Here is a 16368-nt window from a genome sequence, read left to right as displayed (position 1 = left end):
GAGGGTCAACAATAAACATCACTCTCACGTGCATCGACACGCGGACCGAAACTGTCCTTGAGAATTCTTTTTTTTAAAACAACAAATTTTAAATTTCAATAAAATTTTATTCGTTTTGGTTTACTTTCAGTTTTAAAAATCTCTGTACATATATAATTGGTTTTCTTCCATAGGAATTCATGTTTAGAGAAATCAAAAAAGCTTATTAAATTGGAATCACAACTTTGGGTCGTCCTAAAAATAGAATCCTACCCGTCTGTATACGACCTATATAATACCTCTAGAAGAAATCCTCATTAAATTTGGGCCTTTTGGCCCGTTTCATTCATTGACATTCTTACTTCCATCACTTAAACTCTATCCTTTTTTTCTTAAAGTACTAATTGACTCGATTAGTTGCACCCTTAAAGCTAGATTCTAGTTTCATTTCGTCCACCGTCTTTATGTTTTTGTTTTTATTTTTCATTTGGTATAAATAGTTGAAAATTTATCTTCAAATAAATTAAAGAATCCCTACTCTTAGAACGATATGTCAGTTCGAAAATACAAAGAACATTTACACAGTGTTTTGAAGAAAGGTTTTCTCACCGGTGTAGCGGCGGAAATATTTTGTTAACTTTCAGTTTTTTCGTTGGTTTTCTAGAAACATTTATTAAAGCTTTCGTGTGATGCGCGCCACGTTCCTGTGTTTGGTTCAGACTCATTTTGGCGTTGTTTTTTTTTGGATAAGTGCTATTTACATTTTAGTTTGTTATTATTTTTAAGGGAAAGAAATCATTTGGTTCGGTTCTATCACTTTGGCATCTGCACCTGGAAGGTACCGGTAATTCGTAGGCTCAGAGATTGTCATTGGATGCGAAGACCCTCCGGAACAACACATCCCATATGGTCTAGTGGCTAGGATATCTGGCTTTCACCCAGAAGGCCCGGGTTCGATTCCCGGTATGGGAAATTTTTTTGATGGTATTGCTTTTCTTTTTTCAGCAAGCCATTTCGGCGCCCCATGGTCTGTAGGGTTTGGCCGAGTTGGCGTTGTAACTGTTGGAGGTAGCACTGTACCCGTGGGAGGTTGAGGTGCTAACCGGATACTGTGGGTTGCCGTAGCCGACGCTGGCTGAGGTGGCGCCGCGGTTGTTTTGCTGCTGCTGCTGGTGCATGTTGGACAGGTCGATGTAGGTGGGGTTGGACTGCTGCTCGTTCGAACCACCGGCGCCGGACTGTTGTTGCTGGGCCTGCTGTTGCTGCGGGTGCTGTTGGGAGGAGTCATGTTGACTGGAATAGTGGTCAGAGGTGCTGGCCCCGGTGACATAGGAGGACGAATGCAGCGCCGTGTGTGGCAGATGGTGTGCCTGAAGGGCCTGGTCGTGAGGTGAGATGGTTGCTACCTGTGGAATGTACGGTGCCGACGCTGTGGCCGTCTGGGGGGTGTAGTTCTGATGGTAGTAGCTGGACGAGTGCGGGTAAGCTGGCTGATAGGAGCTGCTGTGGGACCAGGCCGGACTGGCATTAGCCTTGGAGGAAAGCTCTCGCTGGGTCAGGAAACATTGCAAATGGGACATCAACCGAAGACGGAGTGGATCCTGCACGTCCATGCCCTCGATGGAGACAAGATAACGGGCGACCTCGGCGACACATTCTCGGAATCCGATTATGTGGTAGTCCATGGCAAATCGCTGCGGATCGTAGCTGGCATCGTCTAAGCCTGTGATGGGAAGAAACAAGAATAAATAGAGGCAAAATTAATCACCATGCCAAAGCTTCTAATGTTCTGCACCGGGAGTAGCAGAGGAGTGTTCAATAAAAATAATAACATAATAATCCTACTTAACAGGTCCCAATCTACCCATAAATATCAATTTCGAGACCGACCGGGGCTTCACACTCTCTCGCCTCAGCGTGTCAATTCTAACTTTTCCACGTTCCCACGGAACCGAAACCCAAAACTCGACACGACGCGCATATATATATATATTTACACACCACTCATCCGAATCCAAAAGTCCAGGCCATTAGCCGAGTCGAGTCAAAATGCCGTTCCTGTGCTGTGTAGACCGGGAGCAGCAGAACAGAAAATATCTCATGCATATTCCCCCTATTTCAATTTTTATATTACTTCCACCCATCAACGGCCAGGCACAGGAACAAAAAAAAGTGCCAGCAATCTGGAGGGCGCCCTTCCAACCAACCAAGAGCAACCCATCGGGACAAGGGAGGGTCAACCCGCTTCCAGTTCCCGAGAGAGAGAAAGAGCAGAGGTTCCCACAGTTCTTGGTCTGCCTGCACACCGAAAAAAAATGCACATGGGAAGAAGGGTGGAAATCGGTTCCCGTCGAGCGAGCCCGCTCGCTCGTGTTAATGTTTTGATGATGATTTCACATACATCAAACAATATGCAATGTATTAGCGGAACAATAAAGGTTCGGAGGAGGTCGAAATCCCTCGAAAGGGGTGGTGGGTGGATGAGTTGTAATAAAAATATTGGTTCCCACCACCCGAGTTGGGATTAAAAAAAATGATCGGTGATCGAAAATACCATCCAAGGACTTTTGGCTTTTTGATGGGAGGATTCGCGGAAGCCCTCGTGAAAGCTAAGCAGCCGGCTTTTAACGCAAAACCGGTGGAAGCCGTGGGAGAACGGGAGAGAACGATTAGTGCAATCGATTTTGTGAGAAACAACGACCCGACAAAGGATAAACACTGATAATAAGCCAGTTTTTCGGTGTTGTTTTTGTTTTCCTACCGAGGAAAACCCTTTTATCGGGTTATGGGATTCGACTACCGACTGACCAACAACCGGTACAAATTGACGTCTGTGTTTGCAGGAAAAATTTCCGATTCCACCCAGCCAGACGGTTAATTATCGAACCGGCAGTTAGCAGCCGCAGGTTGTTTGGGTTTAATTTTCGGCGAGAACGGGTTGTTTCTCACCCACCCTTCATTTTTGTTGGATTGCATGTGATCCCCGAAATTTGCGTGCCGCTTAATCGGTGGCCGTTTCCAAAGGTATCTCAGGAATCAATTCCCACAGTCCGGTTGTGTGGGAAGATTTTTCTAAGCGGCGTAGTCAAAAAATCAACTGGAACTTTTAACTGTTGGGTAGAATTTAATGAAAATATGGGTGGTTTAAGTTCATAGTGCATTGTTTACATCCTGCAAGTTAAAAAATCCTGTGATCAAAACTCGCGGAAATGGAGTCGAAAGAACAGCTCGTGCGTGATAAAATCTTGCGCATTTATCACGAGAACAAGGGTCTCTCGCATCGTTCCATCGCTAAAACGTTGGGAATCGCGAATTTCACGGTGTCGCGAGTAATCAAGCGGTTCGAGAAACGATTAACCACCGATCGGAAGCCCAGAAGTGAAGGAAAAAGTATTCCGTACCACACCAAAAATTACAACCGCGTAGTTGGGGCCTTCAACCGAAACCCGAACGCCCCCGTTCGGGATGTGGCTAAGAAGCTGCACCTAAGCCGAAGTTTTGTCCAGAAGGCCAAAACTAAGGCTGGGCCTCGAACGTTCAAGGTACAAAAGGTCCCTAATCGCTACGAGAACAAGTCCGTCAAAATCCGTTCCAGGAAGTTGTACCTCAACATGCTGACGAAAGTTGAATGCTGTATCATGGACGACAAAACATATGTGAAGGCCGACTTCAAACAGATCCCCGGCAACCTGTTTTTCACGACCAAGGATAAGATCAGCGTTCCGGAGCATATTCGAAGGAAGAAGATGTCCAAATTTGCGAATAAATTTCTGGTTTGGCACGCTATCTGCACGAGCGGGAAGCGGAGTGCACCCAGGACACGATGAACGGACAGGTGTACATGAAAGAGTGCCTCCAGAAGCCGCCGCTTCCTCTCCTGAAGGCCCACCACGCCCCTACAATTTTCTGGCCGGATTTGGCCTCATTCTACTACTCCAAGGACGTGCTGAAGTGATATGCGAACAATAAGGTCAATTTCGTGCTGAAAATGTTAAACACTCCCATCGAGAAGTACTGGGCGATTATGAAGCAGCACCTTCTTAAACGACCTAAGGTAGTTAAGACAGTCGGGGAACTGAAGAAAGTATAGGTTTACATGCAAAAAACGGTTGATTCACAGGTTGTGCCGAATCTTATTGCCGGAGTTAAGGCCAAGGTGCGGACACTTGCGTATGAATACGAGTAAAATAGTAAAATGAAGTTTTCAATCCCTGAAAATTTGATGGCAATCGGATGAAAACTCCAATTTTGCGAATCAATTTTGTGTGTGGCAATTTCATCGTGGATCCCCACTTTACAGCACACCCGAAATCTCAAATCTGGTGATGTTAAGGTCATTCGGCCCCCAAAATAACAATCCTGTACCGCAAATCAAGATCGAACATGAACAACAAAACCGTTTTAGGTTCTTACAAGAAAAAGTTCACCTTTTCCCTTATAGCTGACACAAAAAAAAAACAACCGACAAATAGCGCCACATTGCCAACCACCGTTTTTGTTTCTTCCACTCCAGTCTTCAAGGTAAAATCCGTAGACCTTTTTCCTCCTCTCCCGTCTCCTTTCAACCGAATGAGGCTTTTCGTATCTTGGTCCTCAAACCGTGGGAAACCAGGATACCGGATGTATTGAGTTCCTCATATTTTTTCCTCATTCCTTGCTGGTCCTTCGAGCCGGCTAGCGAAAAAAAAGGTACAACCTGATTACCATCTTGCGGGTGCACTTCCCGCACTTCAAGGCGAAGACTACCGTATGACGGCGACGAGAATGAGTGTAGCGGAGCTCCGTTGCCCGGACGAAACTGAAAGGAGTTGTAGGAAAGTGCCTTTTTTCGGCTTTTCCTCTCCGTAGTCCGATGAATTTTGACCTATAACATATGTTATGTTACCCTCATCATTATTTTTACGTGGGACCGACTGTGTCGCTAGCTGGTAGTTAATTATGTGTCAAGCGGTGGGAGTTTTTCTTTCCGGGTCTATTCGCTCGTCATGGCCGTTTTTTTTTTTTGGTTGGTTTGATTGGAGGAAGTTGTTAGAGACGATGTTGATGGACCGGGTCCGGTTTGGACCCGACAACAGATGGCGGTGTCAAAAGGATAATTTCTTAGGTTTTCCCAGCATCTTCAACCGTTGAAAATTATACCGATAAATCTTCTCAGATTACACACCTCGTTAGTGATTTGGTGTCCGGTGCAAGACGTTGTAAAAAGGAGTTTTTATGGTTTCGTTAAATGTTGTTTAATTTTTACGATTTCCGTCGATAATAGTATTTATTATGTGTATAGCACCAATGTCCCTTTTTAACAACAAACGCTATACGAACCGTTTTCAATCAAAGCACCCACAGTTTTTTCGTAAGTAGTTTGTTTTTGTAGTTTAGGAAAGACGTTTGTAATCCGGAAGTGTGAAGCAACCCGATTTCGACCATTTGAATAAAAAAAATCAGGAATAAAAAGTGTCCAAAAACTTACCTCGCGCATGTAGCTGCTTCAGATGGTCGACGGTGAGCTGCAGGATTTCGGCCTTCTCCAGCTTGGCGGAGCCCTGCTTCTCGTAGGCACTCGGAACCAGTCGCTTCAGTTCGGAGAGCGAGGAATTGATCCGGTCCCGGCGTTTCTTCTCGATCACGCCGCGCCGTCGTTTGCGGCTCTGCAGTTGACAGCTGTCCGATTCGCCAGGTGAGACACTGCGTGTGTGGGAAAGAAGAAAAATCATGAGTAAAGTCTCGCTAAATTAGACATGGCATTTCTTGAGGAACTGAACCATGAAACGGACAGATAAAGTCAAGCAAAGAGAGAGCATAAATATTATGGGGGAACCCCTCGTTCATTCGTTCTCGGTTTGAGCGTTGTGTGTAACATAATATATGACTTTTTCCATTCGGTTACCCCCGCCGCCCTTAGTCAGAGACCCTTATGAACTTTTCCGAACGGTCTTTCTAAAATGGTTTGGTTCCCACGCTTCGCGAACTCCTACCCCAGAGGAGCTCCTTATTATTTTGTTGTATTTCTTTTCAGCAGAGGGGACACAACTTGAATATGCGAAAAGGAGCCTTAACAAGAAAAGTCGGAAGATACAAATATGTACACAAATTCTGTTTCCAGCTGGCAGCTCCCGTCAAATGGACTGGAATAAACGAACAAACCGTTGGGTTTACGACATTTGGAACCTTAAGGAAAGTTCTGCTAAAGCCATTCCAAAAGTAAGTTCGCTGACGGTTAATTTGTTTCCATTCAAATCGATAGCGGAAGATACTTTTTCTCCTAGAGACGAATGACTCGTGAAATACTTTGGCTATCAATAACCCCCCGGACAATTCCGGAATCTACTCATTGACACACCACGTGACACGGCGAAGAGTTCAAAGTCAATAGAAAAAGAAGAACAAACGGAGTCAATCGATGACGGGACGATTTTGGTTTTTCTCTGAAAGGACTCCGGTGCATCATCAATCATACAATTTTATCTTATGAAAACGGCGCTAAATTAGGTGCATGCTGCTGCTGCTGTTATCTACTTCTGTTCTCGAAAGTACCGGAAACGAAACCCTTTTCGAGAGGCAGACAAAAAAAAACTAATCAGTCCGTGTCCGATTGTGATCGCGAAGAATCGGGATTATCGATTGAGATTATTGATGGGTTCTCGGTCGGAGTGATTGGATGGAACAACAACAATCAACGAGACGACATCCTTCCGAGGGGAATTGGGATTGCCAATTAGCACCACGCATTGGATTTGTACGGTTAAAAAATGAGGAGTCATCCTAATGCTGATAGTCAAGTTTTTAAAAAGTGGAAGTGAATTGTTAAAAAATGATTCTTCAGGGAGGAGGCATATGAATTTATATTAAAAAATGTTCGACGGGTTTTGATTGCCGTTAGTTAAAGATTGAAAGCCCAGGGGAGAAAAAAAACGATTTAATACTCTGGCGGGACTTGAACTCGAAAACTCCGGCTTGGACACCTCCTATTTTGGTAGTATTTTGGTCTAATCTAGCTAGCCAAATCCAGGATTTAAAGCCCGCCGGATGTTCGGTATTTTTTCACATTTTTCCGTGAGATCATTCCTTCTTCTCGTCGAAAATATTGACAAAAATGTTGTCAAAATTCTGATTTTGAATCCTAGCTTGTGTTCTTATTTTGAATCCTCAATCTAGGTTCTAAGGTTGGCATTCTCAAAAACAGATTCTAAGAATTTGCAAAATTCGACGGCCAGTCTGAGAATGAAAATCACAATTTTATTAGCGAAAAGTTGACAGCACAAAAGGCGAAACTTTCTAAAGACAAACTCATAATTGATACACTTTTTTTTTACAAATTCAGTAGAATATTGATAATTGAGAAAAATTGGCCAGACAACAATTTATGAAACTTTTTTAAAAGTGAAAATTCTTAGTTAAAATTTCAATCACAATTTTGTCAATATTCTTATGTTAGAATTTTTAGCTCTTATTTGTCTCAAACCTTTCCGTTCAAATATAAAAATTTGAATTTTCCCCCTTTTACCTCTTGATTTCAGTTGGATTTTAACTCAGTAAACTAGCCCGAGTAACTGGAATACAGAACCGAATTCAAAATTTGTACTCAAAGTTAAAATTTTGCCAATAATCAATTGAAAGAGTTCTTAAATAGAGTTTGGCACTGAACATTTGATTTTCAAAAAAGAATTAGTAATGAAACATTTTTAAGGGAAATATGAAAAGGAATAACAAAAAGCCATCTGACAGGACTTGAATTCGCAATTTATAAATCAAAAACTGAAAACAGTATGCCTTTACAGTTGCAAATTTTCATTTTCGTTTGCAATAAAAATTTTATGTCCAGTTGAAATAGAATCTAGGATTACAATTTATTTTCAATTTAAAGTTCCTCGAAACAGATTTAAGGGTAGTTTGAAGATTTAAGTTAAGAAAAACCAATACTCACTGTTCCTTGGAGGATTCCTCCGAGTAGAGATCGTCATCGGAGAGGGACTCCGATAGTGTTCGCTTAAGTCCCTTGGACGAAGGTGGGGTCCAGGTGTTGTTGTTGTGCTGCTGCTGCTGATTTGGGGTCGAACTGGCCACCGGAATACCGGCCGGTGCCACGCCGACAGCACTAGAGTAACCCCAATGGAGCGGCGTTCCATGGTGGTGATGATGATGGTGATCCATTTTATTTTTTTTTTAACTAGTTTTAAACACTAACGGCCTTATTCTTGTTTACGGCGTATCTGCCGTTCGTTCGAACGGATACTTTCGATCGAATTCGAAAAAGGTATTCTTGTTTTCGTACGAATGTGATACGTTTGATTTTGGTGTTGCCTGATTAACTTCGAAAATTCGAGGCAGCCCTTATGTGTGAAAATGACAGTTCTGACGTATCTTGTGATAGAAATTTGTTTATTTTCATAACTTGAAGAACAAAAAAACGGATCAGAAATCGCCGGGAAAGATTCCGATGATAATTCCATCGCCATCAGCAGCAACGAACGCCTCCCTATATCGAAGCTGTGACGTAAACGATATGTTTCCGGTACAAGAAAGTGTCCTCAAAGAATAGTAAGAATGGTGCCACCGCGATTGCTTCTGCCTGCTGCTGTTAAGTTCCCCCACCGGAAGGGAAGACGATGGCGAGTCTCGATAGCAGCATATCAGCAGCTACCGTGGCTGATCCGACAACAAACCTAAGCAGCAGAAACGAACGCCTGCCGATATCAAAGCTGTTGGAGAGTGTTCATCGCAAGTGTCGCCTATAAGAAACAGGTATCCTCAATGAGGATGGCGCTGCCGCTTTTGCTGCTGCTAATCTCCATCGAGAAGACCAATGGGAAGACGATGACAAGTCCGAAAATTTAAAATTGGTTACATTTTGAATAAAACAATCAATTTATTTGAACTCCCAATTTTTTCAAAAATCTTTTGTTTATTGGATCCACAAAAAAAGGTTTATTTTGATTCGTTCTAAACTTTTTTCCATTATTAATAGATGGTAGAAAAAGTTGGTAGATCGAATAAATTTCATCAGCAAAAATGTTCGTAATTTTGCATTAAATCAGCCTGGATGGAAAATTGTTGTGTTTTCAGATTTTTAGTCTCATATCCTCTCATTTTTACGTTTTTCTTCTACTTTTTCGTTTTTAGCCCTTTAAACGAATTCCGTTCGCAGCATTAGACTCGCGTTTGACGACCGATAGTAAAAATACGTTCGATCGAAAACAAGAATGCAACATTTCGTTCGAACGAGCTATGTTCGAAAGATCGAACTGCTCTGATTCGTTCGAACGAAAACAAGAATACGAAATTGCCTAACTTTCGAACGAATGTCATTCGATCGAAAACGGGAATAAGGGTGTAAGTTTGGTTGAAGTCACTTTCACTTTTTTGAAAAACTTGTAAAATTTTCTTAAGAGGTGGTTTGGTTTCAATTAGTTAGGCACAAGTTTGAAATCTTATCTCTCGTAACCGCTTTAACACTTGCTATTTGTGTCACCTATTATCGCCAATAGTTGAAACACAATCTTCAGACTTAAACTGTTGCTCCAATTAAAGATGTTGTAAAGATGCACTTGTGTACTTTTTCTTTGGAGGAAGCGCGTGTGCCAAGCGTCCGTGCGTGCGTGCGTGCGGCACTTTGTGTTGTGTTGTGCGGTGCCAAGGACAGAAAAGCAGAAGAGTTGTTGCGCGCGTTTTCCGGTTTTTGCGACCGTAAGGCCTACACGTGACTTGTCATGTGTACAAACGACGTCCGACTGATTTAATGACGTATGCCGAACGCATGCAATGCATGTGCCATCCCCACTCCTGCCGGCAATGTTTACGATTTTTATCACCGGCAGCCTAGCGGTAGGCAAACACAATGCAAAACAGAGCGAGAGTGAGCGAGAGAACGTACCAAAAAAGAGAGAGTTCGTCCTTTCATTCAACTGTTTCTATACAAACAGTTATTCGAGTGATTCGAGTTCTCAGCATGACCCTTTCCTTCTCAGTAGGCCATCGTCAAAACAACTCCGAGCGAGGGTGATTTCTCTTTCGAGAGAAACAGGTTGCTGAGAATGAATCCTTTCCGGGAAATTTTCGGTAGAGGGGGAAACGATTTCTTCCGAACTTCATTCATTGTTTACCCCCACTCCGGGCCATTTCGGATGAATAGGTTCATCCGCAGGATGAATTTACTCAGGAAATCCACTTCGGAGTAACCAAAACAATAAGCTGAAGAGAGACGGAGAGCAAAATCTCCCGTTGACCTCGCACGTGGTCGAGGGTTTCCCGTTGGTCGTGAGCAAAGACGTGTGATCGGCTCGTGACCAAAAGAAACAGCACTAACTCCATCTCGTACTAACCAACGTCATCAACACCGACGGTTGCCAAAAAGTGTGCATCAACAAAGCGGAAAGTGGCATCGGTAGAATCCGCGTGGCGGTCATCATCCCGTTCGGCCGGCGTGTGTGGGTCCCGGGGTTTCGGTTTCTGGGGTCCGGTGCCGTGGGTTTCCAATTGTGGGAGGTGTGTTAATGATCTGATCTTTTTGTTTTATTCCAGACCGTCCCGAGCTAATGGTTTGTTTGTGTTTTTTTTCTCAGCCGTTGCACTTGTTGAGGAGATTTTTCCGTTGGAGAAGCAACGTCTGCCGGTCGTCCGCGTGAGGATCCGCTTGTTGCGCGCGCGTTGCTTTTGGTCACGTGTGGGGCTGGCTGTCTGCCGCCGGTCCATGAATCCATCCATCCATCCGGTCGATTGTCAGTCAGACGATTTGCCATGCCATTGGCTGTGGTTTTCGGCCGTTTGTTAGTGGATCAATTGGAGACACGTGCTGTCTCCATACCGAATAGGTGTTAATGTGCGTTATGTTATCCAACAAGTGCATTCGGCGACCTTGACATATAATCACGGTCGTCAACGCGGATTTTCGGGATGAATCGTGTGCTATCGATACGACATGGTTCAAACTAAGCCCGCCACTCATTGAACATCATGCCTCTTTGAATCCTTGCGGAGTTAGAGTTAGAACCATATGTTATCGAGGAAGCAACATTTTATGCATAAGAAAAAGGTATTTTTTGAAACTATATTTACCTACTTCAAATGTTATGCCTAAATTGTTTGTTATCTTCATGAAATGTAATTTTCGATTCTCATTAAAGATAGATGTTGAATCGGTTGAAGTATTAAAAAATCACAATGGATCAACATCAAAGAACCTTTGCAAAGGGGATCAGTAGATATAATAGCCAATTTAAATTGGCTATATTAAATTAAAAACGACTAACCCATTCAAGTTTGGCTGAGATCTACATTAGAAAAAGGGCCTAAATTAAACCAGTTTAATGAGAAATGTCGTAGCGTAACCGACATTCGATTCTAAACAAGTTATTTCCATTTATATGATTTATTTTTTACGGACGACCAAAACCATTTTTTTAACTCGATTTTTCAACCATCTTTAACCTTCAAAAACTGTTCGCAAAATATCCGTTCAAATCTATTGCAAAGATATTTGACCTATAGTTTACGTCCGTTCCCCTGGCCGCAAATATTGACCGATGAATTTTAATTCATTGTATATATATACACCAAAAAATTACCAAATTTACTCGAGCCTGAAACGCTTAAAGCCCTAATTTTATTTGATCTATTTTCAAAAAGATCTGATTTTACATCGTTTCACATCTAAAATTCATGCGCCCTTGGCCGAAGCAATGAAAAGTCAATATCAAACACAAATCTATGACTTGAATGATGTAAAATTATGTGCGTTAAAACGCAATTGCAGATGAAAAGATATGAGTGTGTAAATGTTGACATAAAGTAAACAAAACAAGTGATATGTCCGTCCGTAGCCGTCCGTAGCTGCATCGTCGAAAAGACAGAAAATGTTAGCTTACGCGAATAACTCAACTGATCGAGGAAATTGTGAACCAATTTTTAACCGGTCAGTATATTTTCCGGGCCTGGTCTATTCGATCCGCGACCGCTTGAAGAGTAGCTGTGTTCCCGACCGGGTATGGACACGGAATGCTTCGATTCTGCATGAATGTTCCCTAAATCTCTAAAGGTAAGTGAATTGTAATCTTTAGGAAAAACGTCAAAGTGAACATGTTCTAGAAGGGGTGATCTACAAACTTTTGGCCGGCAGTGTACTTTCAATTGATCCGGATGAAAACCCAATGGATCAAAGCAAGCTTTTGTTCGTCGATACTCGCACGTGTGATCCACTCTTTTTTGTTATTATGCTTTGAACTTTACCTTCATTTTGCGTGCGCTAAGATATTTTCGGCATATAAAATAAAAATTTAGGCGAATTCGATTAGTTGCTCAGCAACTTTTGAACTAAACACTTGCAAGCTCTACTAGGGCTTGGCTCTATCGCTTAAGTCAAAATTATTCAAATTCGACAAATTTGTACAATAAATAACAAATCAAGTTTTTACCGTAATTCTACGTCAACCTTGTGGTTGTGTCTGATATATAACCTCTTCAACTTTTTGATTTTATTCGTTGAGCCAGAGTGAACCGAGCCATACAAATTTCATACTTTCTAAATGAAAAATATTTTAAATTTTAACTTACCGGTTGTGTTCTCAACGATGATAGTAAGCAATAAAAATAACCCTTTTTAACCATTAAAAGTTAAAAATCGAATCGGAGATCCGAATAAACTGCAGATTATTCCGTAAAAAATTTCTGTAAAAATTCTGTAAACAATTTTTTGAGCAATACGTGCTTTTAGTTCACTTTGGCGCAACGCATTTTTGCCATTTCCACTACCTGCAACATTGATTTTTTTTTCAATAAAATTTTCAAAAATAGGAAAACTTTCCTGATCTTCATAGAGTAGAGTGTTTAACACGTTTACAGTGTTTTTCATCCGTTGCAATAGATAACTAATTTTTTTTTTCAATTTGGCGTTCAGTTCGGTCTGGTCGAATCCCGACCATTTTACCCCTGTGTGCGGCGGATCTATGATGTGAAATTTTCATAAAGAAATTCGTTTTGTCTATAAATCCTGGATTTCTTAAAGGAAGTGTAGCAGAATGTTTGTTAAAAATATGTTACGGATCATGTCGAATCACTCGATTTTGAGTTCGCATCATTTCAAATTAAATATAACCAATTCCAAACTATGCAAATGTGAAGAGGACTATGAGCACTTAGACCACGTCGTTTGGAGATGTTCGAAGTTCGAAGAACATCGAGCGATGCTCACCCGGGGAAAATGTATCATTGCGGAAAACGAATTGGGCCTTAATGTGTAAGGGATATTGTAGTGCATAAGAGACACACATGGCATGTTATTGATCCATGAGTTTTTAATGAAATCGAAAGTGAAGTTTTAAGAAATGAAGTTTTTCTCATAAAAATGATAATTTCATAAATAATTAAAAAAATTCAAAAATTTTGAATATGATAGTTTATACCGAGAGAGCCTTTAAATGTATTTGGTAGAATTAAAAAATCTTGTATGATAAGCATTGTGAAGAAAAAAAGCCTGTAGATTCGGGAAACCAATTCAGATTTTCCTACAAATCTCAGGAGGAAAGCGTTTTGAACCCACATAACGTTTAGACAGTTGTTTTCCTGAGCTGTTTTGCTGTCCTGAAAATGTCCTGTAATTTCAGCTGTTGAAAATACAGGGGTCCCAACCGCAGGAGAAAAGATTTAGTGTGTAGGTTTTCCGAAAAATGTTATCGCTGAGGATGCCAGAAAACGTCCTGCCTGATAACGTCTATGAATTTTTCGGGCAAAAGTTCCAATACCATTTCAAAAGTCAAGATTGACTAATATTTCATGAATTTAAGGATTACTTTAATTTTAGATCAAACATTTTTTCAAAAATTGTTCCGGTCGCTCTCATGCGTGGGATAACTGTAACGAGTTTTGTTTTTCACGACAAGTTTCAAATCAATCAGGACCCCTCTAAAATGCATTGTACTTAATCAATTGCCATGGCCAGAAAGGATCTCTGCACCTCGTCGTGTGCCCTGAAAAAGCAAGTCCTTCAACTTTTTTTCTACTCTCGATAACAGGTAGGTAATGGAACAGCACCGTCCTATCATTTAGCCGTACGAGGTTCGTCCTTTGCCAAAATAATTACTGTATCCTAACCGTTCACTTTTCCCTATCCTATTTCACAGATCCAGGTCCCAGCTCACGTGTACGCCACCCCGGTCGATTCAATTCATCGTCGTGTGTGAACCCGGGTTCTATTTGGTTTCCCACGATCCGGAGTAGATGTACGGCGGGCGATACGTGTCGCTCGCCTGGCAGAAAAAAAGAATGAAGGGAGAATCAGAACCATTGGATGGAATACATTTATTTGATTGAGGGTTCCTACAGCGAGTGGTTCCCTTCCGTTTTGGTGAGTGAGATAAACTGTTTTTTTGTTTACTCTCAATTGAGCACACGCTTTTTCCACCTTCAATCGGTAGATTCGCTTTGACATTTATTTCTCCTTTTTCTTAGAGCTTCGATCATCTGTAGGTACAATGTTTAAAATTAGATATGGACCCTACCGTTTTTGCAGCCTTTCTGTTTTTAGAGTTGATCTATTTTTTTCGTTAGTTTTACGCATGTCACTCAGCCGCGCATGCCTTCGAATCGTTTGTGCGCACCTTCTTTTAAGCACCCTTATTCTTGTTTACGGCGTATCTGTTGTTCGTTCTAACGGATACTTTCGATCGAATTCGAAAAAGCTATTCTTGTTTTCGTTCGAATGCGATACGTTCGATGTTGGTGTTACCAGATGAATTTCGAAATTTCTAAGCAGCCCTGCTGTATCAAAATGACATTTCCCGTGTGCCAACAAAAGTGAACAACTTGCCTGATTGTGATATTGTGAAATTTTTCATATTGAACCGGGAAACAGGAACCTCGTAAACGGCCCAGGGACAAGGAAAAAAACCCAATCATACCCGAGCGGATCAGGCCCACCAAGAAAACCTCCAGCAGCAGCATCAGCAAGCTATTTTGTATGATTTCCAGAAGTTCGACAAATCGGAGCCGATACCAGCCGGCGGGGGTGATGCTATCGCTGTTGCTGCTAGAAAGTTGCCCCGTCGTAGGAGATCGAGCTCTCATAGAAAAAATCGACAAAAATTTAAATAAAAATGAGTTTGTATTCCAGAAAATTTTGTTATTTTTGAATTACAGATATCATTATGTAAAATTGAAATGAAATGTGTGAAATTTTCAAACACCTTTCGACTCTACAACCGGTCTTATTCATTGGCAGAGGTTTCCGTGTCAGTTGGCTCAATTAGGCCTGGATCGATTTTTATGTTTAGTTTAAATATCACATTTTTCTCATTTCTTCTCAAATTTGCTCAAAATATGTTATTTTGAACCACTTTTGTAATTTATAATCTGCATTAAATTCTACCAATTGCTTTAAACGGTCATCATTCGCAGCATTAGACTCGCGTTTGTCAGTCCAAAGAAAAAATACTTTCGATCGAAAACGAGAATGCAGTTTTTTGTTCGTTCGAACGATGTTCGAAAGATCGAACGGTTCTCATTCGTTCGAACGAAAACAAGAATGCAAAATTGCAAAACTTTCGAGCGAATGCCATTCGATCGAAAACAAGAATAAGGGTGAAGAAGGTTTGCTTTGCAACATACCCAACTCAGTTAAATTTAAATAATAAATTAAACATTTCTTAAAATTATTACATTAATGAAATACTGAAAAGAATTTGGCCAAAAATAATAAAAATAGGTAGATGCCTACAGCATGAGGAGGATTACTCGTAGGATGTAGTCCGTTTCAGGTAGGATCCTGGAATGATCTTTTCTTCGTACCTACCTGAGGATCAGTGTGCGAATTTCAGCGTACCTAGACTTCACAGTTGCCCGGCTAGCTCAGTCGGTAGAGCATGAGACTCTTAATCTCAGGGTCGTGGGTTCGAGCCCCACGTTGGGCGGCACAAATTTTTGATATTTTTATAACAATATCGACCTATTGATTTTGATAATCAAATATCAGCTGATATGGAAAACTACAACAAAAAAGGTTTCCCATACCGGGAATCGAACCCGGGCCTTCCGGGTGAGAGCCGGATATCCTAACCACTAGACAATATGGGACTAGTTGATTAACTTGAAATATTTAACTATCAAACATGCAAGTATCTGTTTCTTGTTATTTTTGTTCCAATTTTCATATGTATCTTTCAAAAGCCTGTTTCTATAAAACTGTTATAAAACATAAGCATTGGTAATACGGGGGTTGTTTGGGGTTTTTGTAGTCTGTCTCAGATAGACTTAATGCCGTTTAATGCCGCAAAATGTCCTCGACAGGACTCAACTGCAAAGGCATATTTATTTTGTATTGAGGTATAACAAAAACAAATTCGATTACTTACAAATAGTTCCCTTTCCTAACTCGTCTGTACTCGAGTGCTACGTTCCGGCGTTCCG

General features: G+C 41.3%; 1 protein-coding gene, 1 long non-coding RNA gene and 3 other non-coding genes across 7 annotated transcripts; 3 read left to right on the top strand and 2 right to left on the bottom strand.

The window, feature by feature from the left end:
• Positions 1 to 86: 86 nt before the first annotated feature.
• On the bottom strand, positions 87 to 9691 carry LOC129757679 (hairy/enhancer-of-split related with YRPW motif protein-like). 3 transcript variants are annotated; one of them, XM_055754961.1, is made up of 4 exons: positions 9446 to 9691; positions 7901 to 8757; positions 5447 to 5661; positions 87 to 1702 (listed from the first exon to the last, which is right to left on the bottom strand). In XM_055754961.1, the coding sequence occupies exons 2-4, from the start codon at positions 8125 to 8127 to the stop codon at positions 981 to 983; spliced, it is 1164 nt and encodes a 387-aa protein (XP_055610936.1). In that variant the 5' UTR covers positions 8128 to 8757; positions 9446 to 9691; the 3' UTR covers positions 87 to 980. The 3 variants fall into 3 exon arrangements, with proteins under 3 accessions (XP_055610936.1, XP_055610937.1, XP_055610938.1); XM_055754962.1 differs by having other exon boundaries at positions 7901 to 8337; positions 9530 to 9691; XM_055754963.1 differs by having other exon boundaries at positions 7901 to 8208; positions 9530 to 9691.
• Positions 880 to 951, top strand: Trnae-uuc (transfer RNA glutamic acid (anticodon UUC)). The gene has a single exon. It is a non-coding gene; the product is annotated as a tRNA-Glu (tRNA).
• Positions 5377 to 6763, top strand: LOC129757680 (uncharacterized). The gene is made up of 3 exons (XR_008739762.1): positions 5377 to 5653; positions 5996 to 6177; positions 6243 to 6763. It is a non-coding gene; the product is annotated as an uncharacterized LOC129757680 (long non-coding RNA).
• A 6108-nt stretch (positions 9692 to 15799) lies between the features above and the next one.
• On the top strand, positions 15800 to 15872 carry Trnak-cuu (transfer RNA lysine (anticodon CUU)). The gene has a single exon. It is a non-coding gene; the product is annotated as a tRNA-Lys (tRNA).
• A 91-nt stretch (positions 15873 to 15963) lies between these two features.
• Positions 15964 to 16035, bottom strand: Trnae-cuc (transfer RNA glutamic acid (anticodon CUC)). The gene has a single exon. It is a non-coding gene; the product is annotated as a tRNA-Glu (tRNA).
• Positions 16036 to 16368: the final 333 nt, after the last annotated feature.

Source organism: Uranotaenia lowii, chromosome 3 (genome assembly GCF_029784155.1).
Source record: "Uranotaenia lowii strain MFRU-FL chromosome 3, ASM2978415v1, whole genome shotgun sequence".
In the NCBI taxonomy this organism is placed as follows: domain Eukaryota; kingdom Metazoa; phylum Arthropoda; class Insecta; order Diptera; family Culicidae; genus Uranotaenia; species Uranotaenia lowii.
This window is presented reverse-complemented; position numbering and strand designations above follow the sequence as displayed.

Bases quoted from the DNA above. Each gene is read 5' to 3' on its own strand.
- LOC129757679 (XM_055754961.1), bottom strand. From the start codon at position 8,127: ATGGATCACCATCATCATCACCACCATGGAACGCCGCTCCATTGGGGT. The intron at 5,662-7,900 runs GTGAGTATTGGT...CCACACACGCAG, and splicing joins GAGGAATCCTCCAAGGAACA to TGTCTCACCTGGCGAATCGG. The intron at 1,703-5,446 runs GTAAGTTTTTGG...TTCCCATCACAG, and splicing joins GAAGCAGCTACATGCGCGAG to GCTTAGACGATGCCAGCTAC.